This window comes from Myiozetetes cayanensis, unplaced genomic scaffold (genome assembly GCF_022539395.1).
Source record: "Myiozetetes cayanensis isolate MyiCay16 unplaced genomic scaffold, myiCay2020 scf19, whole genome shotgun sequence".
NCBI classification, from domain to species: domain Eukaryota; kingdom Metazoa; phylum Chordata; class Aves; order Passeriformes; family Tyrannidae; genus Myiozetetes; species Myiozetetes cayanensis.
In genome coordinates, this window is record NW_026087400.1 from 1,417,952 (window position 1) to 1,444,353 (window position 26,402).

General features: G+C 47.5%; 2 protein-coding genes across 3 annotated transcripts; one reads left to right on the forward strand and one right to left on the reverse strand.

The window, feature by feature from the left end:
• The first annotated feature begins 2,075 nt into the window (after positions 1-2,075).
• On the forward strand, positions 2,076-19,691 carry RPN2 (ribophorin II). 2 transcript variants are annotated; one of them, XM_050313585.1, is made up of 18 exons: positions 2,076-2,122; positions 2,211-2,416; positions 3,937-4,032; positions 4,710-4,885; positions 5,719-5,794; positions 6,179-6,313; positions 8,001-8,177; positions 8,521-8,639; positions 8,774-8,879; positions 11,266-11,357; positions 11,470-11,584; positions 11,914-12,108; positions 12,625-12,711; positions 13,211-13,306; positions 14,439-14,514; positions 15,423-15,552; positions 16,999-17,083; positions 19,311-19,691. In XM_050313585.1, exons 1-17 carry the CDS (start codon positions 2,101-2,103, stop codon positions 17,048-17,050), a joined length of 1,956 nt encoding a protein of 651 aa, XP_050169542.1. In that variant the 5' UTR covers positions 2,076-2,100; the 3' UTR covers positions 17,051-17,083; positions 19,311-19,691. The 2 variants fall into 2 exon arrangements, with proteins under 2 accessions (XP_050169542.1, XP_050169543.1); XM_050313586.1 differs by lacking the exon at positions 16,999-17,083.
• Positions 19,692-22,480: 2,789 nt separating this feature from the next.
• Positions 22,481-26,180, reverse strand: GHRH (growth hormone releasing hormone). Its single transcript, XM_050313597.1, has 6 exons — positions 26,087-26,180; positions 25,167-25,298; positions 24,482-24,586; positions 23,747-23,884; positions 23,379-23,475; positions 22,481-22,567 (listed from the first exon to the last, which is right to left on the reverse strand). The coding sequence occupies exons 1-5, from the start codon at positions 26,164-26,166 to the stop codon at positions 23,412-23,414; spliced, it is 519 nt and encodes a 172-aa protein (XP_050169554.1). The 5' UTR covers positions 26,167-26,180; the 3' UTR covers positions 22,481-22,567; positions 23,379-23,411.
• Between the last annotated feature and the right edge of the window lie 222 nt (positions 26,181-26,402).

Sequence of the window (26,402 nt, forward strand, 5' to 3'; positions counted from 1 at the left end):
CCCAGCATCTTCCCAGAGTTCTCCTCCATCCTCCTCCACCTTCCATCCTCCACCTTCCACCCTCCACCTTCCACCCTCCACTTTCCACCCACTGTTCTCCATCCTCTACCCTCCCCCTTCCTCTTCCACGTCCATTGGCCCCAGGTGGGACAGCAGAGGAGAGCTCTGCCCTGGGTGTTCAGACACCTCCCACTGCCCTGCACCCCATGGAGGGGCCCTGGCCCTTCTCCCCAGGCCGGCAGAGGTATCCACATCTCCTCATCCCTCTGTCCTTGTCACCATCGCTGACCAAGGCTGAGGCTCAGACAGAACCAGGCAAAGCACCTGTGGCTGCAGAGCTGTGCCCCGAGGCCAAATCCTGCCCAGAGCAGCGAGTGCTGCTGCCCAAAGGTCCCAACAGGGACCAGCCAGAGGCTCTGCCCCTGGTGACACTCCCAAGGTATTTTATAATGAGGGATTGCAGCTCTGGATGGGCTGCAAGTCAAATGCACAGTTATTAGAACTTAGTAAGTGTGGTTTAAACAACCATCTGGCTCTTCTCTTATATGCAATAACCATCCCATTACGTTGAAATAAAATCCACATTTAAGGCACTTAATTGCACGAGTGGCCTTTAGCTTTTTCTCTCTCATCTCAAAAAAAAAAAAAAAAAAAGCTTTCCCATTTCCATCTGTCACAGCAGAAGAGCTCAGCTGTGGGTCTCCAGCCTCCTCTTGAGGCTGGGCTGGTGCACGTGGCGTGTTTCAGCCCTGGAGGAAGGCACTGGAGCCAGCCAGGCTCCCTGTGGTGCCTGAGGAACCTTCCCCCAGGGCAGTGGGGGGCTCAGCCATCCTGCAGCCTCCCAGAGGGTTCCCAGCGTCCCCAGGGATTGTGTGGGCATCTCCTGACGATGGACTAGAGGAGGGCAAGGGCAAAGACTCATCTGATGGCTTCGACTGCAACGGCTCCAGGGGATCTTTCCCAGAAAGCAGAAAGCACAAGTTCCCAGTGCCCTCTGCAGGAGGAAGCACTGCCCTTTTCCCCAAATCTGGGGGCCTCCCAGGAGGGCAGTGAGCAGTGAGATGGGTGTCTGTCACCCATGGCTTGCTGTGTCCCCTGAGGGGACACGGCCCCAGGGCCCCACCTGCCCATGCCCAGGGGCTGGCACATGTGGATGGAACTCGGGGACCCCAATAGCGTGGCCATGGCCATTCCCAAGGGTCACCTGAAATAATCAACATGGAGCAAATAGTTGCTGTTATTTTATTTATTCCTGTGGAAATCCAGAGGTCTGGGTTTTTTGCACAGTAGAGCTGGGGCTTAACATTACACTTGCTTTTTTTTCTCTCTTTTTATTTGATACTTAGGGAAAAAGAAGGGGAGAAATGAACAAATGGCAAATAAGACTTCTCTAAAGCGGGGATCACTGAAATCCGTTTGGAGTAGGTGAAGATGAGCTGATGGTTGTGCTCTCCCACTGCTGGAATTGCCTTTCCCCGTTACTGCTCGGTTCTGCTGCAGCTGCCGAGCCACAGCTAAACCCTTCAAGGTTTGACTCAAACCTCTGCTTAAATCTTAGGGGGCTCGGTGTCAGTCCGACAGGGCAGGGCACGGCGTGCAACGACAGCGTGGCAGGACATGGCACGGCACAGCGACAGACAGCGCGACACGCTGTGACACAGCACGCCGTGGCCTGGCACGGCTCGGCATGGCTATGGGCGGCGTAAAAGCGCCAGGGAAATGACATAACATAGCATGTCGCGACATCGCATGTCGCGACACAAGCCCCGCCCCCCGCGCGCCTCCCGCCGCGGCCCCTTTAAGGCGGCCCGGCCAATGAGCGCAGCCCACATCCCGCCGGGAGGCCCGCACCACTCCCGCCGCGCGGGGGGGGGGAGCGGCCGCCGCTGCCCATTGCCTCGCGGTCTCGCTGCGGCTCCGCTCCCCGCCCAGCCCTCTCTCTTTCGCAGTTTCGCGGTGTTCGCAGCGGCCGTGCCTGGGGCTGAGGTCCTCTCGTCCCACACGCCGTCCCTCGTGCCCCCCCGGTGGGGCGATGGAGCGCGCCGGGGCGGGGCGGGCGCGGGGCGGAAGCGGCGCCGTGGCGCGGGCAGGGCGGGCATCATGGCGGTCATGGCGGCGCCGGGTGAGGCGCGGGCGGTGGGGCCGGGCCGGGATGGGGCGGCCCCGGTACCGCGGGGAGGGCCCGGAATAACTCCCTTGTCTCTCCGCAGGCCCGCGGCTGCGTGTGGCGGCGGCGCTCAGCCTCCTCCTGCTGCTCCTCGCCGGTGCCCGGGCCCTCGCCCCCAGCCACCGCCTCACGGCCCGCGACCTGGCGCGGCTGCGGGCGGCGCTGGAGCGGCCCTTCGCCGACGTGCGGGCCGCCTACTACTCCATCGTGGGGCTCGGCAGCCTCGGGGTGCGGGTGGCGGACGAGAAGGTGAGCGGCGCTGAGGGGCTGCAGCAGGGCAGCGAAACACGGGCTGTAAGGAGAGTGTCTGGCGAGCTCTGCTTGGACAGGGCCGTGTGGGAAACGTAAATGCCCTTAGCAAGGGCCGGAGAAGTCAGTGGTAATTACTGGCTCTCGTACGTGTGCTGGTTGGATAAATTGCTGCTTTGTCCGGGCAGTAACGTGCCATGAGCGCTCCTACACTTCTTGCCTTCTGAATGGTGTCTGCAGGGCTCGCTCCTCCATACCTGTCTTTGTTCAACTGCCTTGTGAAGAAGTTCCCTGCCTATGGCATGGTTGCCTTGCTGTCCTGTTAAACAGAGCTCTCACTATTTTGTTTCAGTTCAAGCACTGAATTCAGCCAGGTCACACTACCCTGCTGTTTCTGTATATAATGTATGGTCCCTTGGGTGCCAACACCACAAAGGCTTGTGTTGTCAACATGGTGCTTACTGTGCATTTCTAGCTCAAACATTGCCAGTTTTCCCTGTAACAACCTCCTCACACGAGCACATCTGCTCAGGTGCATAACTGAGTTTACCTGTGCACGTGAGCTGTAAATACAAGTTCGTTCTCTCCTCACAGATTCATTAGAACAGGGGTTCTGAACCATTTGGTCCCAGTCTCTCTCTCGGTGTCACACATTTGCACCATAAACTCTGAGGCTTCTGAAGATGCTGTGGTTTGCTCCTTGCTGTGGTTGGTTACTGGTCATCTGTGGGCTGCACTGGGAAATGCTGCTTTCCTTTGTGTCATTGTGGTTGGGTTTTTTGTTAGTTCATGAGAGCACAGCCTTTGCTTCTCCAGGTAAACAGTAATTATTTATTTGTTGTTGAGATTTAGCGGTGAGGCTTTTTTCTGGACAGCACACTTCTTCACAGGGTGAGACTACTTAAAAGGTGGAGGTAGTGAAAAATAATAGCTCTGTGTAACACTTGAACATATATGACAGGGAGGCTGGGGTTGGAAGGGACCTCTGGAGATCATCTGCTCCAGCCCTCTGCTGCAGCAGCTTCACCTGAGCAGTTTGCACAGTGTGATCGTGTCCAGATGGGGTTTGTGTCCAGAGAAGGAGACTCCACAGCCTCTCTGGGCAGCCTGTTCCAGTCACCCTCCCTGGCCAGCTGGCAGTGTTCTTCCCAGGGCATCCCAGCATCCTTGTCCCTCAGGGCTCGTGGAAGATGCTTGTCCACCTGGACCCTCAGGTCCTTCTCCACAGAGGTGATTTCCTGCAGGTCATCTCCCATGGGACTTTTTATTTTGATAGGCTGTATACTTATATTCAGTTTAGATTTGAGTTGTGGTCGCAGTAGAGTTTGTGTGAAAATTACTTACATCTTTTAGCAGGAACCACCCTTGTTTCTCTGCAGCACTCGGCAGAGTAGGATCCGGGGGGTATAAAAATGCTCAGCAGTGTTCATGAAATTGTCTTAAGAGTATCACTTAAGTCTCTTCTCAGTGGTTTAAGTCTCAACTGTTGCTGTGAGTTACCTTCTGTTTCTGTTTCACAGGCTGCCTGCAAGTTCATCAAGTCTCACGTGGACTCCAGCAGTGTTGAATCCCTCTTCTACGCTGCCCAGTCCATCCGAGTCCTGTCTGGCTGTGAGGTGAGCGTGGAGCCCTGAGCTCTGCAGACCGCTGTCATGAGCAAAAACTTGCCTTGGTGTTTTTCTTGGGCTGGTTTTATGCACAGCTTCTCCTTTTGCTTTCTTTTAGTGGGTTGTACTGTGTTGTGCCTTAGGTAAATACTGGGCGTAGTGTACAAAAGGCAAAGTGTAAAGATACAGCACAGGCATTTGGTCCGGAGTAATTCTGAGGGGATGTTTCTCAGTTAAACACTGGAGGCTAAGAAAAAAGGCAGCACATTTTATTCTCAGGACCTGTGTCAATTAGAGACTCTTTGGGTGGGTGACAAACTGTTTGGATGTGAACCCTCGTGCTGGAACACTGCTGGGTACAGATGCAGACCACCCTTGCTGAACTGGGGTGGGTTATCTGAGCCCCATTTGTCATCAGTCCCCCAGCTGCTACACAGTGATGTGATGCCACGTGAAAAGCAGTAGCAGGTTACCAGGACAAATCTGAATCATGGACTACCCTGACTTACTGATAGTTGACAGCAGAACTTAGGGATTTCATTTATTACACTGAAAGGTAATGAATGATAAAGGGTTTTGTTTTTCCCTAAAAGCTTGTAGTAACTCACCAGGTGTGTTGCTCCAGGAAGGGTCAGCGGTGAGAGGCCGTGTTTTTTTCAGGTGTCAGTCTCTGTGTTCTTCCTCAGGTCACCATTTCAAATGAGACCAGGGAGCTGCTGCTTGCAGCTGTCAGTGAGGATTCCTCCATCACCCAGATCTTCCATGCTGTTGGTGCCCTGAGTGGCTTTGGCCTTCCTTTAGCATCCCAGGAAGCTCTCAGTGCTCTTACTGCTCGTCTTAGCAAAGAAGAAAGCGTGCTGGCGTAAGTCTGACAGAACTGATTCACTGTTCATCCTCTAGGCAGTTGGATTTTGGAGTAAAGAATATTTTAATGCTTAGTGGTTGTAATACAGGTGTAGTAGAGTAGGTGCTGTGTTTTCATTTGATGGATTTGTCCACTTCATTATTGTCCCTCTGGGGAAAAATATGTTTTGGGACTATTTTCTGTGTGATTTTGCAAACGAGCTTATATATTCAGTTTAGGTCAAGAAAGAGATTGTATCCCAAAGAAACTTCCTCTTAGAAAGATTGACAGCTGATTTTGACTTATACCCAGCCATGGTTCTGTGTCATTTATGGCTGCAGCAGACTCAGTGCTCTTCCTCAGCCCTGTTGTTTGCAGGTGGGGTGCCTGTAGTGTGAGCTAGAAAATACGTGCCAGTAAGCAGAAGGAATCTTGGCATTTGTCACCAAAGAATTTTTTCATCATTTTACTGTGAAACAAGAGAATAAAGCATCCCTTAAAAGCTGGGGAAGAAAGGGAAACTTTTGCTTTATGGACTAAAAAAGTGGATTCCTGGAAGCCTCAGTAGTAAGTCTGGGATCTGTGCTGTGCAGGGATCAAAATTTGGTTTCTTTGCCTTTGGATCCAGGAGTTTGTTGCAGTGCTGATGCAGCTAAAGGGACATTCTGTAACAAATGCTGACTTCATGCTAAATCACTTTAGATTCATTGTCTTGAGTCAGCTGAAGGCAGGAACAGCTGTTTTACACTTCATTCAGAATAGAAAATGAAGTTTCTTTGATTTAAATGGTGTTTGGCTCTTAAGGAAGGAATAATCCTACACTTGTTTGGTTTTGTTTGTTCTTGTTTCAGAACCATCCAGGCTTTGGAGACAGCATCTTACCTGTCCCAGCAGGCAGATCTGAGTAGCATTGTTGAGGAGATCGAGGTGGGAACACTCTGTGCTCTCTGATTATTCAGAACTTTGCTAGACATCTGTAGTTCTAAAATATGTATCAATATGAAACACAAAATGAAAAACCAACCTGGCTAATTGCTTGCTGCATGATATGGTTTGGCTTGGCCCTTCCTTTCAAGCAGACGATTCTTTTATCTGTTTCACAGTGGATTGAAACATAGAAAGTCATGACATTTAATTATAATTACATCCACTAAAGGCTGGAGGTTTCTCTTTCTTCCTGTTTCTAAATGGCTATTACAAAATACATCAGTGATCCCATAAAGGTAATTCTTGATTACAGGCCTAACAGTAGAGTTAACTTCTGTGGATCTGCTGGAATGCAATTTAAATTTTAATAACTCTTTCTGTCAGGATCTCGTTGCTCGCCTGGATGACTTGGGTGGAGTTTACCTGCAGTTTGAAGAAGGCATCGAGACTACTGCCCTGTTTGTTGCTGCTGCCTACAAGCTGTCAGACCACGTGGGTACAGAGCCAGCAATGAAGGAGGTCTGTACCTGCCTTTTCCTCCCATGCACGCTCCAGCTCACAAAAAGCAAGAGCCCAGTGTAACCAGGTGGAATTCCTACTGGAAAAAATAATGAGCACATTCAGAGAAAAGGGACATCTCATAGGGAGTGCTAAGGAACAGAGTCTAAGAGGAAATTCCAACTTCAAGAGCACAGGCTGAATTTGGTTTGATTTTTTTTTTTTGATGTATAGGAGGAAAGCAAAAACTTGTCTAAAATGAAAGACTGTTGGAAATTTCTTCTGAGTTTGGTTAAGCTAGAAATCATTACTGCAAGCTATCCACTTGGTGATTTTTTTCCGCACCAATTTAACTGAGTTAGATGTACTTTGGATTGAGAATCACAGCTCCCTAAAGCACGAGCTGAAGTGGCAGGGTTGAGACTGAAGCCACTGTGAGACATCTGAGTTCATTCCTGGCTCTCTTCCACACTGCTTCCAAACAAACTAATGCAAAGCACTTTTGATGTCATTTTTGAGGTGGTGATTCTGCTACACACAATTCAAACTGTCAGCATCAAAATGATACTTAAAAAAAAAGGCCAATTGAGGATAATTGTTTAGTGTTGTTTCAGAATTGTGCTGCCGGAAGTGGTGTTGTTGGGGCTTAAAATCTTTATCTCTGGTGAATGGTGAGAGTGCCTCTGGAATACCACAAAACTGGCTTTAAAAAACAATATGTAGTACTTGAAAAAATAAATCCCTTTTCCCCCCCCCAAATTTAATGAGAGTGTCAGTTGCTGATACGTGTCTGGAACGATGCCATACCCTCCACAGAAATGAAAAACACAGCAGGATTTGCACTGTGCAGGACTTCAGACATTTGTCTGAATGCTTTCTACAGTTTTGATTTTGTTTGGTGCTCACCAGGTACAAGCAGGAGGGTGAAAATTTGAGATGCAGTGGATTTCATTTAAAAGTGTTCTTTGTAGGTCACTAAGTTGTGTGCCTGTTGCTTTATTGGGGATTGTCTTTGATTATTCTCATTCTGATTGGAATTTAGCCCACAATCCTTTGCTTGGATCAAAGTACAAGTAGCCAATCCCCCTTTTCCAGACTGGCAGGGAGCGATGGAAGAAGCTGAATAATGAGGCATAGCCTGCAGCGTGTGGCACAGGTGCACTAACCCTCCTGAGTCACACTGCAAAAGCAGCTTGGGGGGGATGCAGTCCCACTCCTCCTCTGGAGAGAACAAATTAGCTTTGGCACATCTCAGAGCCAGAGCTGGCTCTGTGCTCCTGGTGGTGCTGCTTTAAGGCTGATCCCCTTAGCTTGAGGACACTGCTGAGCCTAAGGGGATAAGCCTGCATGGGTCTAGACTGGCTCCTTCCAGCCCATTGGGATGCTTTGCATCTCTGCTCCGTGGCCTTCCCCGCCTGGCAGGGAGCCAGGACGTGGAGAGGTGGACCCACATTCTGGGTTTGTGAGTTTCTAGCACAGTTACAGCCATTGTGGTTGGGACCTCTCCCAACCAAGAATAAGAATGCACAGTGATATGAGGTAACCCAAAATTAACTACCTCTGGAATAACTTGAATTATTTTTAAAGCAAATGGAAAATTAAACAGTCTTTATGAATGATGTTTTTATTAATAACATTACACTGAGCCAGTTTGCAACGCTGTGGTAAGCTGCTGGTGCTTTTATGTGACTTGCTTTTCCTTTTCCAGGATCAAATTATCCAGTTGATGAATGCAATTTTTAGCAAGAAAAACTTTGAGACGCTCTCAGAGGCCTTCAGTGTTGCCTGTGCTGCAGGTTCCTTATCCCAGAACCGCTTCCACTTGCCTGTCATTGTTGTCCCCGAGGGGCCTGCGGCTGTGTCTCACCATCAGCCCGTCCTCAGGGTGAGTCCTTAGCCCCGATCTTGGCTCAGTCTGGAGTGTTGTAGCTCTGGGCTGACTGAGTGTGTAAGGTGATGCCTGTCACTTTAACTCCAGGACTCAGGTTCCAGCAGATCTTTAGTGCCTTTGTGCAGTGATTTTTAGGAATCTCTGCTTACCCAGGGCTTCCCAGACACTCCTCTAGGAGTCAGTGAGCTCTGTTATTAGCTTCACCTTTCCCTGTTACAACAAGGGAATCTGGGATGGTGGGCAGGGGAGAGCACTGGTTTGTAGTACAGAGGGTCTGTGCTCCTGCATTCCTGCTGGGACAGTGGGTTTCACAGAAATGCTGCTTTTTCTCTTGTAGCTACAAGTGACCAATGTTATGTCCCAGCCACTGACTCAAGCTTCTGTAAAGCTCGACCAAGCCAAGTCTGTGTCTAGCAAAGCCACTGTCCTTCAACAGACACCATTTGTTCTGTCAGGGTAAGAAAAGGGGGAGCTTTGAAGAATTCTCTTCCTGCTGCACTTTGCAATGTCAGTTTTATATTGTGGGGTTTTACCTGCTTAGTGTTGCACATCTGGGGGCTTCTTAACACCTTGGATTTTTTTTGTTGCAGAGATTTCTTTGAGCTGAACTTTATGAATGTGAAACCTGCAAGTGGATATTATGATTTCTCCATCAGTGTAGATGGAGATAAGCGATTTATTGCTAACAAAGTGGAGGTGGGTGTGCTCTTTGATGGCATTTTAATTCTGTGCCTGTTCACTGAAACAGCTTTTTATTTATATCCATGAAGGATGTTGCCAGTTGTATGGGATTTTTATCACATGTTTTTCTGTAATACTTTGGCTTTTGACTCAGGATTATGACCAATAACCAGATTAATATATGATCAAAAGGGATTTGTGTATATTTCAAACCTGACTTATCACTGAGATGCTGACAGCATAGAACAAAGGGTAACAATGGAAGTGTTTGTGGCAACCCAAAGTAGCTGTGCAGAAATTATTAAGAGTGTTAGTTCTTCAGAGCATTCCGGATTTGAGCCCGTAAATCTCAAGGCTTGGCCATCAGTTGTCTGGTGATTGCCTTGTGTGGAGGCTGAGTATTGTTGTTGTCTGTTTGTGTAAGCTCTAGAGCCCAGAAAAGGGTCGAGGGGTTTTTTTGGCATCTCTGAACTGTATATATTGAAGATTTTGTAGTGGAAAAGCAGTGACCAAAGTAAATGGAAATGAAGTCTTCTTTTCATGCATACCTACCCCCTTTTTTGGTGGCAAAAGCTGTTAGACCATATCTTTCTGAAGTACAGTTTTATATAAATGCTCAGTTTTCCTTTCCTCAGGCAGAGTGTGACCTCAGGGACTGTTCACACAGTCACCTCAGTGGCAACAGCTGAGAATGCTCCTCTCCAATGAGTTCTATTCCAGGGTTAATTTTTGCCCTCAATCACCTATTTAAGGAAACAATTAGCTTTTCAAGTCTCGCAGCATACTCAGCTTGGAGTGGAGGAGGAAGGCACACACTTACAACCGCTGACCTTTACTCTGAGTATCCAGTGGATGCTGCCAGTGTAGTAGTAATGGCACTCAGGGGTGTCAGGAGGGGATGGATTGTTGTGCTTGAGCTGGTGCTGGCACACGGAGGCACCGCCAGGAATGGATTAGCACTGGCAGCTTTGTGAGAACCGCTGCTAATAAGACACATTGTTACGGGGGAGGACTGCTGGGGACCTGCCTTTTTTCCTTACTGTTATTAGCATTAATTGTCCTTAATGCACCATCGTTTTGACAGTAATGAGCTAAACCAGTGGGTCATTACTCCGCCAGAGACGACATTTCCTGGCATTAAAATATTTGAGAGATGTTTGTGTACCGTGCAGTTGGAGGGGCTGTGTGCAGCTGCTCTGAGTTGCCTTCACGTCACTTTTTTAAAATTAATATTTCATTAGTCCATCTTTCACTGCTCCCAACTTGGAACAAAGTATGGCTTTGCTAAAGTTAGCTTGAATCATCTGCATGTTAATGGATCCATTTTCAGGGGTAACCTCTCTCTTAAATTACACTTTTTGTTGCAAAGGAACTGCCAAGATGGTTGTGTTTGAAGTCTGACCCGAATAGTTTGGTTAATGTTTTTACATATTTTTCCCACAGGTTCCCTGTGAATTATTTTTTCATGCTGAGGGCGTGGGGCTGGTTCACACGAGCAAACCTGTAATAACAAATTGTAGTATAAGTTGAAAAATGTCTTGGCAGTGAAACTTTTAATTCTCCGGGGGAGCATTTGTAAGCTGTGAGAACAAATGTGCTAATTAAAAACTACAGACTGCAGTAACTGCTTATGTTTGAGAGAAGGATTGAAGTCAGGCAAACCCACCGAGGCTCAGTGCCTGCATGGGCTGTGGTTTGGGGCTGGGGAGAGGCAGGAAGTCGTTTCTCTGCCTGGGGTTTATACTGCACTTAGCAAAAGGAGTGTGATAAATGGCAGGGCTTTATTGGCTGCCCAGCACTGAGTGATAAACGCTGGGACTGAAGGAAAGCTTGCTGAACAAAGTGCAGGGCTGCAGGAATGCTTTGGCATTCGCCTGCTGGTAATAAAATCAGCAGAAACCTGTTGGGCTTTAGGAGCCCAGAGAGGCAGAGCTGGTTGCTGTCTGGAGACCCCTCGTCTCCAGTTGCTGTCCAAAGCAGGAGTACATATGCACATTGCAGTTTTAAGTTGTACCACACGTGATGTAGCCTTTAATAGCTGGTTTCTGCTAGTTCAAAAGGAAAACTAGCTGCATCTGGATAGTTGGCCTGTTTCATTAAAAACAGTTTTCCAAAGGCCAGCTAATTCCAGCATGCCTGAGAAGCCGGTGGAAGCAGTCTGCAGAGCTGGCTGCTTGTGCAGGAAGGAAGAGGGTGGCTTAGGGTTAGTGGCTGGTGCAGGAGCTTTGCCAGAAGGTAAATTGCTATAGATCATTCTGTTCAGGTTAGACTCTGTCTTGGGCTTAGTGTAAGACCCCCTTTGTTGAAGGGGGACACAGGGCCTGAAGCATCTGCAGTGAACTTCACCATAACTGGTGTATGTAGAGTGCTCTGAGTAATTGTCTGTTGTGTTTTGTTGCAGCTGAAAGTAAAAGTTTCCACGGAAGTTGGGATTACTAATGTAGATCTTTCTACTGTGGATAAGGATCAGAGCATTGCACCAAAAACAACCAGGTAAAACGACACAGTGATCCCTTAGGGGCTCCAGACAGGAGCCTGGGTTTCTCTCAACACCAGACTTTCTCTTGTAGATTCACCTGAGTCCTCTTTGGTTCTTAACTTCTAGGGTAGCTTACCCAGCCAAAGCCAAGGGCTCCTTCACTGCTGACAGCCATCAGAATTTTGCTTTATCCTTCCAGCTGATAGATGTGAACAGTGGAGCTGAACTCATCCCTCACCAGGTTAGCACAAATTTCTGTCATTGCTGGGACACCGGGATGTTCCATTGTGAAGCAACTCGAGTGACAATTGCTCTTGAAAAGATTTACTGGGTTTTGAGAAACCTTACGTTTCTGCCATGGTCTGTGAAGATCACTGATCTCAGTAGATGGGAGATTCACTTCATTTGTTTTGTGTGTCAATTAGATGAAACATCTGGCTCTGGTGCTGTGTCGTCTTTAACACAACAAAGTGAGGGCAGGTAGCCTGCACTGTAAAAGCACACTTCTGATTTTTTTTAATACAGATTTTTGGCTGAAAAAGTCCTTGAACGTTACAATCTACCTTTCAGACTTTTGTCCGACTTCACAACCAGAAGACTGGCCAGGAGGTGGTGTTTGTTGCAGAACCAGATAACAAGAACGTGTACAAATTTGAACTGGATACCTCTGAAAGAAAGACTGAATTTGACTCTGCCTCTGGTACCTACACTCTTTACTTGATCATTGGAGATGCCACTCTGGAAAATCCAATCCTGTGGAATGTGGTATGTAACTGGAACTGGGGTGATGTGGTTTTGAGGTTACTGGCAGTCTGACTAACAGGAGGGCATGGTACAGATCTGTAAGAAAAAAGCTCAAATGATTTGTTCTCTATAGTGAACCAGAATCCTTCTGGCCGTTTGTAGGCTCTGAGGTTCATTTTAAGTTTTGAAGTAAAGATCACAGCAGGACAGGAATGAACTTTCAGTGCATCATGTGGTGGAGCAGAAACTTCAGAACATTTATGGGTTTGATTGTAATTTCACAGCAAGTTCTCAAGGTTTAACCTTTCTGTTCTCTCTCTGCTGAAGATAAGTCCAATTCGTGTTTTGGGATGAATGGCATTACTGCCTCTGTTTAGGAGAAGCTGTTTCTTAAAAAATCTGGTGGCTTTTTCTTAGGTGCCTGTAAAAATCATGTCAGTGGTAGATTGGCAAGTAAGGAAATAGGCCACAGTAATGGAATAGGTTTTATCAATACATGAAGGTCAAAGTTCATGAAACTGCATGATTTCATTTCAGGCTGATGTTGTGATCACATTCCCAGAAGAGGATGCACCATCCACAGTTCAGTCCAAGAACCTCTTTGTTCCCAAACCTGAAATCCAGGTACAGTCAAAATTACGTGTGAAGATGGGCAGCTAATCCTACTGTTGTTATTAGTTCTTATTAGTTTATTTGTAAGTGAAGTAATTAAAGGAAGACCAGAGTTACTGCTTAATGAAAAGAACTTGGTTGTAGTCCTCTGCAGTATGAATACAAAAGCTGTGTGTCCTATCTGTGAGAGAGAAACTCGTGTCACTGAGGAGATTCAAACATGAGAATGTGACCAGGTAACTGGGTAAGCACCACAGAAGGGTCTCTGCTTCATTCCAACCATCTGTGCTGGTGTCAAGTGAACAAGTGCTTCTGTGAGTGCAAGGAAAATTAACTGTGCAAGAGATCAAATGTGCAGAGACTGGAATAGACACTAAAGAGTCAGTCTTTGCCTTAAGAGGAATGGTTCTCTTCCAGAGGAACGTCTGGGAACAGCACCCAGGGCTCCTCTGGGGAGCTGAGAAGCTGCTCTGTTGGAATAGTCCTATTCATGAGTTGGTTTTGTTTGCAGCACCTCTTCAGGGAACCTGAGAAGAGGCCTCCCACAGTGGTCTCCAACACTTTCACAGCGTTGGTTCTTTCCCCGCTGCTCCTGCTGCTCATCCTGGTGAGTGAACTGGGCCACAGAGGAACAACAGCTTTTCCCTGCAGTCCAGAGCCATTTAGGAGCCTGGGCAGTTCAGCTCTTACTGAAACTGGTTAATGATGACTGGCACAGCAGTGCTGCAGTTACAGCGAGCAAATGTCAGTGCAGAGCATTGGTCTGGTTTGGTTGTTTGAGTTTATAGTCAAAACAGAAGAACACTGCTGCCAGGTGGAAGTAGGTGGATGGGCTTCTTCACTGTGCTTTAGCTGGGGATGGGGAATAACAGTGGGCAGATTAAGTTATAAGTACAATAAACTTGCACAGGATTCTACTTCACACATAATAAATCTGTCACAAAATCTGTGTTACTTAATCCTATCAGATTGATTCCCATTTATGGACATAATACTGGAGTGTCTGTAGTTGAAACAATCCACTGCTGCTCATTGTATCATTAGGGCAGTGTTCTGAATTTAATGCAATACAAAATCTGACTGAGCCAAGTTAAATTATTCCTTATTTGGAAGATGAAGCTGATTCCAAGAGTAATTCCCCATCAGCTGGTCTCACTGAAAGCAGGCACTTGGGCAGTCGTGTCCTCTGCTCACTGGAGTTCACAATATACACACTGATGACACTTTAATAAAAAATCTTATTGCTGCTGCTCCTGCTTCCCATCCTTCATGCCTTTGTCTTTTGTACTCCAAAAACTACAATTGTTTTTATGAGCAAGCATCTTGTATCTATAGCTGGTTTTTGTCTGAGTCCAAAATGAGAATCTTACCTTTTTGTTTCGGTCTTTTTCATTGAAATCAATTCAGCTGGATAGAAATAGCAATGTCAGAGTTTGGGTTTTTTTGACAATCTAGATTTGGAGCAGTACTTTCTCAGCAGTTTAGGGTATTTGAGCAACTGCATCATGGCAGTCAGAAGCAGCAGGAGAGATTTTCTCTACAGGAGCTCAACAGTGCTGCCTTTAGCAAAATTCCTACTCTTGCAGTAGTAAACAAGTGCTTCTGTAGAGAATACAGTGAATACAGAGGATTCATTGAAGGACTTAAAGCAAATAGGCTGAAAAGATAGTGAAGTTTAAAATAAAAGCTTGTGTTTACAAGGCTGCTGTAACTCAGATTTTGGTTTTTTCTCCTTTTAGTGGATCAAGATAGGTGCCAACATCTCCAACTTCAGCTTTGCTCCCAGCACCATTGTTTTTCACATGGGACATGCTGGTAAGTGTCAGAGGCTTTCTGCTTTGTTTGACCTCCTCACCTGGGAGTTACAGATGAGAGCCTGTGGTTAATGGGCTTGCGGTCTATTAACTATAATGACATAACAGCACAACATTTGTTCTCTTGTTTCCATCTGCCTTCCTGCTTTTCATGATTGTTAATATGGTGATAAACCTGTTTTGGCCATCAGCTTATAACAGCTGTCATTATCCGGGCCCCTCTCTCACACCATTTATCTGTACTTAATAGAACTTCTTATTTCCAGAGGTCACACTTTCTTTATTGCATGTTTATCCTCTGAGAGCAGGGAGGTTCTGTGGGGATTGAAACCTGCAGGACTCTGTTAGTGGTAAAAGATTACATCTTTTCTTTAAAACTCTTCCCATGAGAGCACTTCTGGGTTTTTTTTGGCTGGACCAAGTTTTTCCATCAATTTTATTGTGCCCTTGATCACACAGTTATTTACTGTCTTGGTGGAATTTCAAAAACATAGCAGGCTGGGACAACTTTGGATCTACAGATTCCAAATGTCCTTGTGTTTCTCAGTCCAAGTGAGTTTCATGGAAGCTTTCTAAAGCTGTAAACCCTTACAGGTGTGTGAAGGTTAATATCCCCTATTGAAATCCAGAGTAACCTCCTCTTTTTAATATCCCTTAATGTCTATAATATGTCCATAATTCTGCCACAGGAGGGTCGGTTGCAAGCTGTCCATAACATTTTTTTCATGTGGAGGCCCAGACACCTTAATTCCCTGGCAATAATGTAGAGTCTTTAGATCTGCCATTCAGAGCTTCAGAGATGAGACAGAAACCAAATGCTTGAGACTGGCAGTACAGTTCTGAGGATAACAAATGGTTGGTCTTTGAAACGCAGTTTCAGCCATGGGCTCTGTTTTTTTTTTTCCCCAGCAATGTTGGGGCTCATGTACGTCTACTGGACTCAGCTCAACATGTTCCAGACACTGAAGTACTTGGCCATTTTGGGTGGCATCACATTCCTGGCAGGCAACAGGATGCTGGCTCAGAAAGCTGTGAAGAGGTAAGGAGAGAGCTGCTTTCAGCACCTGTGGGGAGGTGGTGCTGTCGTGTGCCAGTGGCTGATGGGGCAGCAGACCTGTCTGGGTCCTTGGACCTCGTGTGTGGGGCTGCTCAGTGCCACCTTCCTGCCTGCCTCCAGAACAGGGGCTTGATCTGGGCAGGGCAGTGAGGGGCTGTCCCCGAGGTACAGCTCCTGCACACGTGAGCAACAGACAACAGGCAACACACACAAGCAAACCCAGGGAAAATTCTGCCAGATATTAGGGATACAGCATTCATTCCTGTACTTGGCACTGGACTGACTCTGGACACTTGTGTCCTCTGCCATGCAGTGCCTCATGACTGCCATGGCTTGGGTAGCCAGCAGGTTGCTAACCCAAGCTTCCAGTGCAGTGCATTGATTAGAGGACACACCACCCCCTCTCCTTCACTTCTACCAGACACGATTCTGTGTGAGACTTAAGCTTTAGCCCTTTAGAACTACTGTAGCATTTGGTTTTGAAGATAATCTTAGTGACCTGCTTTGCCATCAGACCTGTGCTTTTCTTACTTTGCCCTTTTGAGCCACTGGAATCTTATCCCTACATACCTATCTGCATAGATATCCCTGGGTTCTCACTTTTTTGATTGCACTCCATTAAAACCAGGACAGGAGGTGTAAAAAAAAAAAACTTAAAAAAAAAAAGTTAAGGGGGGTTGTATTGGTTTGTTGTCTTTAAAACATGTCAACTTGCATGGCTTTAGCAGGGAGGATTAATGTAATTAACCCTTTCCATAGTGTCTTCCCAGCTTTCTCAGCCTTGGTCCTCTCCACTGTGGCATTTATCTTGTTAGCATAACAGTTCCTACTGGGATTTTATGTTATGTCATTTAATAATGTTTCCTTTTTTCCTTTAAAAGAGTATTGATAAAGTCATGATTAAGTGCAGATTGCCTAGGATACAGATTTAGAGGAAAATAATACAATGAAGCTAATTTCTAAGTATCATTGCTTAACCAGGGCTTCTGTTAGCACATAAATGCAAGTGGTTGGTATCTGCTTCAAACCACTACAGGGGGTGTCCGTTTGCTTTTTCACTGCAGATGACACGAAGCTGCAACTACAATGGCGAATTTGAAAGTAAAACTTCTCCCTGAGGCTAAAGTTAAACCCTTTGTACGTGACTTTAAAGTTCAAAAAGACACCTTCTCGTTAAGGCGCTGCCTGCCTGTCTCAGAGGCTGAGGTGCAGTGACAATTAACTGGATGGCGCTTTGAGGCGAAGCTGTGGAGGCGGCTGCTGGGCGTGGGGAGGGAGGGGGACTGCGTAAACCAGCTTGGTGCAGAAGTTACCAGAAGGCCTGGTTTTGCTTTTTTGCCTTTCTGTCGCTGGCTCTGATTCCTGGAGCAGGGCTGCTTTCCTCCTTCCTGTCTTCTCTGAACCTTTCTCCCTCTCTCCTTTTGGCAGGATCGCTGCAGAGCAGAGCAGTAGGTTGGCAAAGTATAGAACGCTGCGGTAGAAGGGGGTTTGCTAGTGACCAGCTCTTCAGGAAGTAAGGGCCTTTTTGGATTTTGCCTTTCCTGGGCATGCTGCCTGTTTCATTTCACCTCATCACTCACTCCTTTTACAAAAAGATCTGTCAGCTGAAGCTGCTTCCTCCCAACATCACTTACTGGGCTTTGGTCCTTGGCTGCAGCGGGGTTGGCATATTAGCAGTACATGTTCTCCGAGGCTAAATTGCGTTTGTGTGATGTCCTTAATTGTCTGCAATCTGCATGGTGATACATGCACATGTAACTGTGCTGTCCTGGGCACCAAGCAGCTCTCAGGTGATGAAATAAACCCAGTTTAAACAATATTACTATTCCCATAAATAAATTACTAGTATTGTTGGCTGCAGGAGGACATGATAGAAATGGCTGTTCTCATCCTGCTGTTGGTACTGCCTATCCCCATCCACAGTATTCTGATTATTCAGCTGCCAGGCACTCTGCCTGCTGAATTACACCCTTGTTTAGGGTGGTGAGAGCTCTGCAGCAAAGCCAGGTCAGCACCACCTCGTTCAGCTGAGAGCACGACCCAGTCCCAGGTTCACCCTCACATTAGACTGAACTGGCCATGGTGGCTCAGGCAGCAGCAGCTCCCAGCCTCCTCCATTCCATACAGTTGTGTGATAGATCTCCATTATCATTTACCAGCCCTTTATTTCCTGTCATTCCAAGACGTAAGGTCACAGTTTGCTCTGTCCACAGCGGTGTAGGAGGCAGGACTGCCGGTGTTCTGCACGCTGCCCAGTTCTGACTGTGTGTGCATGGGGTTCATTCCCTGTTCAGTGCACTGGTTTGCTGTGGGGAAGAAGGAGAGCATCTCGGATGGCTCCTGTGATGGACAGATCACTGCACAACGTGCTGCACTGGTGCATTCCCGAGCATTCACTTGCTCTCCCATCGTGGTCAGTGCTCCAGGCACACACACAGTGCATTGAATGGAGCTCAGGTTTTTTGGTGCAAAACAGTGTGGGAATCTGTGCCACACAAATGCTGTGCACTGTGGGGACAGCACCTGTGTGCAGATCAGGGAGTGTGCAGGATGGTTTCATGGAATTTACCTGTGAAGAATTCAGCATCATGTCCCTCAGAAAAACACCCTGTTAATGTCTCTTCTCTCCCTGGAGCATTTTGAGGTGTTTGAGCACAGAAGAAGCTACACCAAGTTGCTGGAGAGGAAACTGGAGATGGCTGTCACTTGTCCTGCGAGACAAATGCTGGGTTTGCATCCTGGCTGTGTTTGATGGTGCTGTTCTGGTCCCTGGATGCTTCATTTTAACACTATCTTGGGCCAATGTTTTCCAGCTTTTTAGTGGTGTGTTACCAAGTGCCTCACCAGTGTGTTCTCCATAGCTTGCATGTTTTCTGTGTCTCAGCCCCCCCAGGGGCTGTGAGTAATCCTGGAAGACCACAGAATCACAAAATGGCTTGGGTTGGAAGGGACCTTAAAGTTCATCCAGTTCCACCCCCTGCCATGGGCAGGGACACCTTCCACCAGCCCAGGTTGCTCCAAGCTCCATCCAACCTGGCCTTGGACACTTCCAGGGATGGGGCAGCCACAGCTTCTCTGGGCAACCTGTGCCAGGGCCTGCCCACCCTCGGAGTAAAGATCTAATCTCAACCTTCCTTCTTTCAGTTTAAAACCCTTGCCCCTAGCCCTGTCACTATCTACCCCTATAAAACCTCCCTCTCCCTCCTTTAATAAGCCCCCTTCAGGTCCTGCACTGAGGCCTTGCAGCTCCTAGGGATGGACTGTCAAGAGCTCTGCACCCGTAGCTATGCCTGTGTCTGGCAAAAGAGCCCCCAAAAAGTTGGATGTGCTGTTTTAAATTAGACTACTTCATCTTCCTGGGGACATGAAGATCTTTGTGTGTACATGGACCAGCAATTCCCAGCAGGTGGATTGGCCCTGTTAAAAGTAGAAAAGAAGTTGAGGTACCTCCAGGCTTTGTATTCAGCCTGGGGTTTTTTGTTCAGTTCTGCAATTTAAAAGGCTTGTTCACCCCTTTTGCACCAGAAATTAACCTTCATTTTTTCTGACCCTTTCCATCTTCCCCGATTTCCATCCCCCTTCCCTTACAGCACTGGTTTTGTCACTCCAGTAAGCTGCTTTTGGGCAGCTTGTCTGACAAGCTTTCTTTGAGAGAAGATGAGGGTTCTGGGGACACTTTTGCTGTGCAAGGAGGTGCTTTGTTGCCTGGAAGAGTTAATTTTTTGGGTTTTTCTTTCCAGGACACAGTAGTACCAGAAGAACGGAAGAAATGTGGAAAAACAAAGCAAATGCCTTCAGAACGGAAGTGAATAAATAACTGAAAGACCAAAAGAAGGAAGGCAGAAGATGATTTTTTATATATATATATATATTGAGTCAAAAGGGTGCCAGTTAAACTTTTTTAAATATCTTGATTTTCATCATTGTGTTCATGCTACTGGAGTGCTTTTCATATGAATCTGGAAAATCCTTTTTTCCCTGGATCCTCCCCCTTTTTTTTCTCCCAGGACATTTGAATTTCCTTTGGAGAAAGAGGAAAAAGAAAATACGGTTCTGCCTTTCCCCAGATACCCTTTCCTCATCCTAAAGATCCGTGAATAAAGAGGAAAGATGGCCCTGAATGTTGTGTTTGGGCTGTGTTGGAGGCGGTGATTGGAAGCTGGGCTCGCGTGGGAATGAAAAGAGCTTTTTCTGGTGGGTAGTTCTGTGTGTGAGTCACTGCTGTGTGTGGCGCTTCCTGCTCTTTCATGTCCTTTCCCGAGGGACATGTTTATTGGGGGGGACTTCCTGCCCCTGCCTGTCCCTTCTGTGGGGCTGTGGGCTGCCTTTCTCCACTAATGACTGTTCTCTCCCACCCCAGGCTGTGCTGAGCTGCTCTGGGCCCCTGGGGTCAGGCAGGAGGAGCCTTTGGAGAGGGCCAGCTGTGGTGCTGGAGTGCCTGTGCCTGACCCGGCAGGTTTGGGGGTCCCTTGGGAGGGTTCACTTTCTTTGCAGCCTCAGGAAACAACTGTTTCACTCCAAATGGGAGCTTGATGGAGGTTGTTGCCTCTGGTCTTCTGTGAAACCAAGAGCCAGGAATGTGCTGGTTGCCCTGTGGCCACACTGGAATTGCTGGAGCTCCAACCTCCCGACCAGTTATTCCCTTCAGGACCACCAAGCATGTTGAGGCAGCAGAGTTGGGGCTTTATTTGAAGCACCTCACTGATAGTAATAACCAAAGGCCAAAATCTCCTCCCAGTGAGCAACTTCCACATGGGAAACTTAACAGTTACTCCCTTCCCTGCATCCCTGTGTTTGCTCCTGTTCATCCCGTGTCAGAGCAGTTTCTTTAAAGGCCTTTTGGCAAAGGAACTCGATCAAATTTCCAGGAAAAATTATATCAGCAAGAAAGCATGTGGATAAAGGGTGTGGAGCTGAATCCTCCAAAGCACTTCACGTGTGTGAGACACGACTCCACTTTATAAAATCCACTTTGTCTCTTCCCCACTGCGGTTACTCACACTTAGCTCACTGTTCCTACCTGTTTGTTCAGTGTGAGCATTACACTGGACCCACAGAGGTTTAATGAATTTCTCTGACCTCCTCTGCACTCCTTCAAAGACAGGATCTTGGGCTGCATTCAAGTCCTCTGGGACTAAAGGAGTTTTAGGCAAGAAATAACTAAGCTACTATTCATAGTAGTTTATCCTGGAATTCCTTTTCACTGTGGTGAGCTTTTTAAGCCTCATATTTTGTTACTGCTCACTTAGCAGCTTTGTTTTGTAGCTTCCTTCTGATGCTTCATGCTAGGACAGGACTTTCCCTGTGCCTGTAGAGCTCCAGCACGTTATCCAAGGAGAGCACAGATGCAGGAGGAAAACCATGGAGTGCCTTGGTGATGTATATAATGATGATGATCTAAGCTTGTGTATGTTACTTTTGATTTTCTACTTCCTTGGGTATGCAGTAGGAAAGGTAGTTTTTATTAATTTGGCCTTTTATTTCTCACCTGTTTTGTTTTATTTGGTTTTATATTTAATATCTCAACGTTTGAGCATTTGTTTTGTCATTTTGATGCAAACTTAACTTTCAAAGCAGTGTCTTTTATTCAAAATTGCTGCACTCACCTGGCTGTTTAACCACACAATCACTTTCTGAAATGTTTTTGGCAGGTCTTTTGATTTTATTGGGAGTATCCAATCCAGTATTTGCAAATGGCTTTTATGCCACTGAACAGAATTTAAAACCTGAGCAGGAAGGATGTAATGGGTATGGATTTGGTGCAAGTATGAACTAATCTTCAACATACTGGAACCTACTGTCCTAAAACACGGTCACCTGAGGAAAAGTGAGATGGTACTTACTGCAGACTATGAGGGAATTGTTTGGGTGCAAGGAGGAATGGTTTCAGAGGCCTTAATGCATGTTTGCATGTCACTGTAATTCCAGCCTGGTGGTGTTAGTGGTACTGGAGCTCCTGCCTTTGTTAGCCCAGCTCTGGGTCACCTTCAGTGCACTTGACCACTGTCTCTGAGAAACATCTTCCATTCTGGGCCCAAAATCAAGAAACTAACTTCTCAACAAAAGAGCCATCTTGACCTGCTGTCGGACAGGTTTATTTAGAACAACTTTTATTTCCTGCCAGTGGAGGGAAAGCAGACCCCATCCTGATGGTATTTACATTTCTGAGGACATAATTGTTACACAAACAATAGGGGAACTGGGGAGACATCACTGGGTTAATAACTTATCCTTTGAAAACATTTACAGTTGTAACTGGTCACAGTGGAGTTCAGAGCCATGGGATGGCACTCAACAGGACGTTGAGTTAAAACACAGTGAGAGCCCAGTCTGATGCACAGGGGTCTCCTTGAACTCTCGCAGAGCTGTAGCTTCAGTTTGAGCACCTCGAGGCTGAGCATTAACCGTGGCTGAGGCTTTCAGAGCTCAGTTTTGCTGCCAGGGCTCTGTGTCAGGGAATGAGGCAGCAGCAGCCCACGGCAGTGTTTCTGATGGGTGGGAGACGTGTGGATTCATGTCTCACCTCGCTCTGCTCTGAGCTCTGTGTGTGGTTGTGCCATCAGCATCTATTTGGAGGAGGCTGTAATCAATTTACTAAGTCGCCTAAAGGTGCCTTTTGGTGGCCTCATGTTTATTAATCAGGCCCTCAAACAGAATGATGACTTGGCGGAAATTTTGCTACACTTAGTGATTTGAAAGCCTTAATTAGTCGATAGAATGTCCCCAGGATTACAAGTGTACGGGTTGTTTTAGTCTGTGTGTAAAGCAGCCTGAGGTTAAAGCACAGAGGTGGGGTTTTTCTGATCAGCACAGAGCAGTATTTAGAGAGGGGAGTTACGTTGGCAAGACTGAAGGGAATGAAGCAGTGCATCAGCACTGCACTCCTTTGATCACGGCTGAGGAGAGTGTGCATCAGTTTCCAGCTGCTCACATCTGGCAATGTCTTCATTGCTGTCAAGGGCTCACTGTACATCAGGTCCACGAGCTCTGAATTATTCTAGATAGAAGGAGGAGGAAAAGAGAATTATGAGGAAACTTTGTGAGGACGTGCAGAAGTTTTTTCATCCTTTGGAGGCTTTTCCTGACTGACCTTATTTGTGGAAAAGTAACCAAGTCAAACACGGCAAGAGATGCTGGGAGCCTGTGTTCTCCCAGCTGAATTCATAGGCATGATTTATGTAGAGTTCTGATCTTCCCATCCCTAGCCCCTCTTTTGTTTATTGTGCACACAGGTCTCTCCACACCCCTTTTTATTTTGCTGGCAGCACTGGACAGGCTTAATTTCCATGGGACAGGGGAGAAGATGAGAGTGCTTCACACAGGACAGCTGATGCCTGTACAAGTAAAGGTATTCCCAAGGATGGACTGTTTGCTGGTTCTCAGTCCTCCAGAGCTGGTGAGATTTAGAGTGTAATTCAAGTTCCAGGAACTGCTTTCAGGAGTGAGTGGCACAGAAAGCAGTAAAACTTCAGTGCAGGGAAAACCTGAAATGTCCCAAGTATCTAGAGGCAGGTTTTGCTTCTGGGAGAAGACTTTTATCTGCCTTTAGCCTGGCTTAGACCAGGCACACCATCTCAGATAAGCTTACAAGGCTGCTTTGGGTTGCTGCAAACCTGTTCTTGGGCATCCATGTGCAGCTTCACAGCCCTTGTGAAAGTACTTGGCAAAATGGATTGGGAGTTTTTTCCCCTGAAATTCACCTTTTTTCATGGATGGCAGTGGGGGCTGGTGTCGCTGAAGGAGAGGCTGCAAAGCTTGAGCAGTGCAGCAGTGTGTGTGCACAGGATGGAGCAGGGAATGCTACTCACCAGAGCGTGGGGAGATGGAAAAGGGAGAAGTATTTACATGAGCTTAGCCAGGGTGCTGGGAAAGCCTTCTAACCGACTGCTGTCGATGTCCTGAGGCCTGTCAAGGAAGAGGACGGGGATGGTGTAATTGGGATCAAGAGAGAAATTCTTTTTCCACTGCTGCTTTACTGCATGATGAGGTTGAGGAGACCACTGTGTGTGGTGTGGGCTGGCTCAGCACAGGCTGTTCCTTATCTGCACCCTGCTTGGGCTCAGGTAAGAGCTTTCTTCTTTCCCTGACTGTACCTGAAGTGATACTTAATCCAGACAGCAATAAGGACCTTGTCATATTCCTGCAGTGAGCTGATAATGAACTGATTCCCACCTACCTCTGGTTCTGCAGGATGGCTCCCAGGAAGTCCCTGAGGACCATCTGGTGGTGGTAGCGGCTGTCCATCAGGATGCTGTCAGACTGGCGCCTTGTCAGGAACTCCTGCACCCCTTCTCCTGGGCTGCTCCTGCTGCTTCTGTTGGGTGGAGATGAGAAACACCTTTGTTTCAGAGATGCTTTTTTGTGCCTTGCTCCAGGTTTGGCTCAGGCTGAGCAGCACAGGAAGGGAACCTGCTGGGTCTGACCCTGGGGCCGTTCTGCTTCACTGCAGTAAGGACTGGTCACTGAATTTGCTCCTCTGTTAAGAGGATGGATTGGAGCTGGCTCACATCTGAACAGTTGGTCTCAGTGGCAGTCAGTGATCTATCCAGCCTAAGGTACTGGAGAGGCTGCCTTCTGTGTTTAAACCAGTCCAGGGATAATTCTTTCCTACCAGTGAATGATCATAGCAACTATTATTTGCAAATGTTATAGCTTGTTGATATTACAGTAGAACTCTCAGCTGATCTGATGCTTACAGCCTTGGAGGAAAGGATTAATTAGGCTGCTTAATGATAGCTGTGATTAGGGGGATCCAAGACGTAGGGATGCAGGATGCCCTTCCGGATATGGAATAGCAGGAGAGATGGTTTCTCTTGCAGGGCAAGGCAGCTATTGCTGCTAATGCATGAAAGAAACTGCCCCTTGTAACAAAGAAAACAGCAGCCCTGGGACAGCAGGATGCTGGGCTTACCCGAGCCGCTTGCCAATGATGGTCTGCAGGAACTTGCGGGCGGAAATCTGCCCCAGGAATTTGCGGTAGTTGTCGGTGAAGATGGCATCAGCGTGGCGCTGCATCCTGCGGGGAAAGGCAGCCACAGTGCGCTCTCTGAGCCAGCAGTGACCACTCCAGGTGAGAAATAACACACTGGGTGTAACAGTGCTGATAGCAGGGGCAGGTAACCACAGCTAACACCTTTTGGTGTTGGACTGTGCTGGTGTTGTGGGGTAACAGGATTTGAGGGAGCTCAGTCCTGACACGGAGGCAGCAGGCAAAATAAAATGTCTGTTAATCAGAGCCCACACTAAAACAAGTGAGGAAGAGTGCCTGCAAACCAAGGGTGAGGTCAGAGAACCAGTGGAGAGGAGGAGAACCACAGGCTGGGAGAGGGCAGAGCTGGTCTGGGACGTTCCCATGCTCTGCAGCAGCACTGTCATCTCCTGGGAGAACTGTGTCTGGGACAGGATGACAGGATCCTCCAGCAGGTCTCTAGCCTGTGGTTAGACCCAGACTCCAGAAGATCCACAGATAAGGGAAGCATGAGCCACTTGACTGGTCCTGCTGTTGTAAGGACGAGTCCTCTGTGCACTTTGTGGTGCTGGGGGAGGTTGTACCCAGCGCACTCCACAACAGCAAGGCTGACAGGTGAGGTACAAACCTTTTCTCAGTGGGGTCTGCTAACCAACCCTCCTCCTCCTGTTCCTCTGCCGAGGGGTTCTGGCTCTGCAGGGAGCTGCTGTGCTGTAGCTGGAAGCTCAGGGCCTTGCCAGCAACTGGCCCTGGACTGTACCTGCAAGACAAACCCCAGGCATGCTGTGAGGTGTGCTCAGTTGCCAGTTGGGGTTCAGTCTTCTTGACCATTATTCCCTGTTCTGCTTTTTTCTTTCTCCTTTTGCCGTCCTATCTTATCACTAACACAAGTATTGTCCATCACTCTCTCCAGGTGGAAGCTGCCCTGAAGCTCTTTCAGCAGTGAAAAGATGATGGATAGAGCTGCCTCTAACACACTTCCCAGCATCCTTGAGCAAAATTCCAGTGATTGTGGTGTCACTGAGCCATGGCCTTGGCACAGGGCCAAAGCATTTTCTATGGGACAAGTCAAATCCACCTTAGAGAAGCCAATGCCTGATTTTGTGCTTCTGTGGATTTGTAGGGGTAGGAAGAAATATTACAACTTCCAGGAGGTGACAAGGAAATATTTGAAATATTAATAGGCAGCTGTTGAGGTCGTGTACTGGAACAGTTCTGACTTCAATGCAGGTGCCCTGCAGCCACAAATTTTAATCAGTGGTGGAGCTGGTGGTGCTGCCTGCTCTGGAGATTGCCAGATTTCCCTTTATGAATCCCAGCATCCAATCCTAAAACCAACTGTTCAGACTAAAATATTCCTGTCCCGTTGGAAACCACCCCTAGGCGAGCAGTGTACCCAAAAAAATTGGGAGAGGGCAAAGAAATAGGCTTAGCAACAAGTTTAGAGTTCGTCTGGCTTTCAGAAGTGCTGGCAACCTTATTTTGGCACGTGCTTATTTTGCACAAGGTCAGAGATGAGGTAGTGTGGATAAAGCACCCAGCACTTACCTGAGAGCTGGGTAGAGAGGAGAGGAGATGGAGCATGCAACTAAATGCAGGAACAGGAGCAGGGTGGCCTTATCCAGCATCTTCCACCCCTTGGAGTCACCTAAAACACAGAGCGGTCTGAGGGCAGGGAGGTGCTCCAGGCCAGGAGGGGAGGCCAAGTACCACCTTTATGTTCTCAGCCCCCCTACTCACTTTTTGGCACAAAGGGCCTGGAAATTTGCCTGTTTGCAGTCAGGGTGTTTCCCAGTGCATGAGAGAGGGGTCTGGACCGCAGTGTGTCCCTGGGGGGGACTGGACTGCCACCCTCGAGATGCCT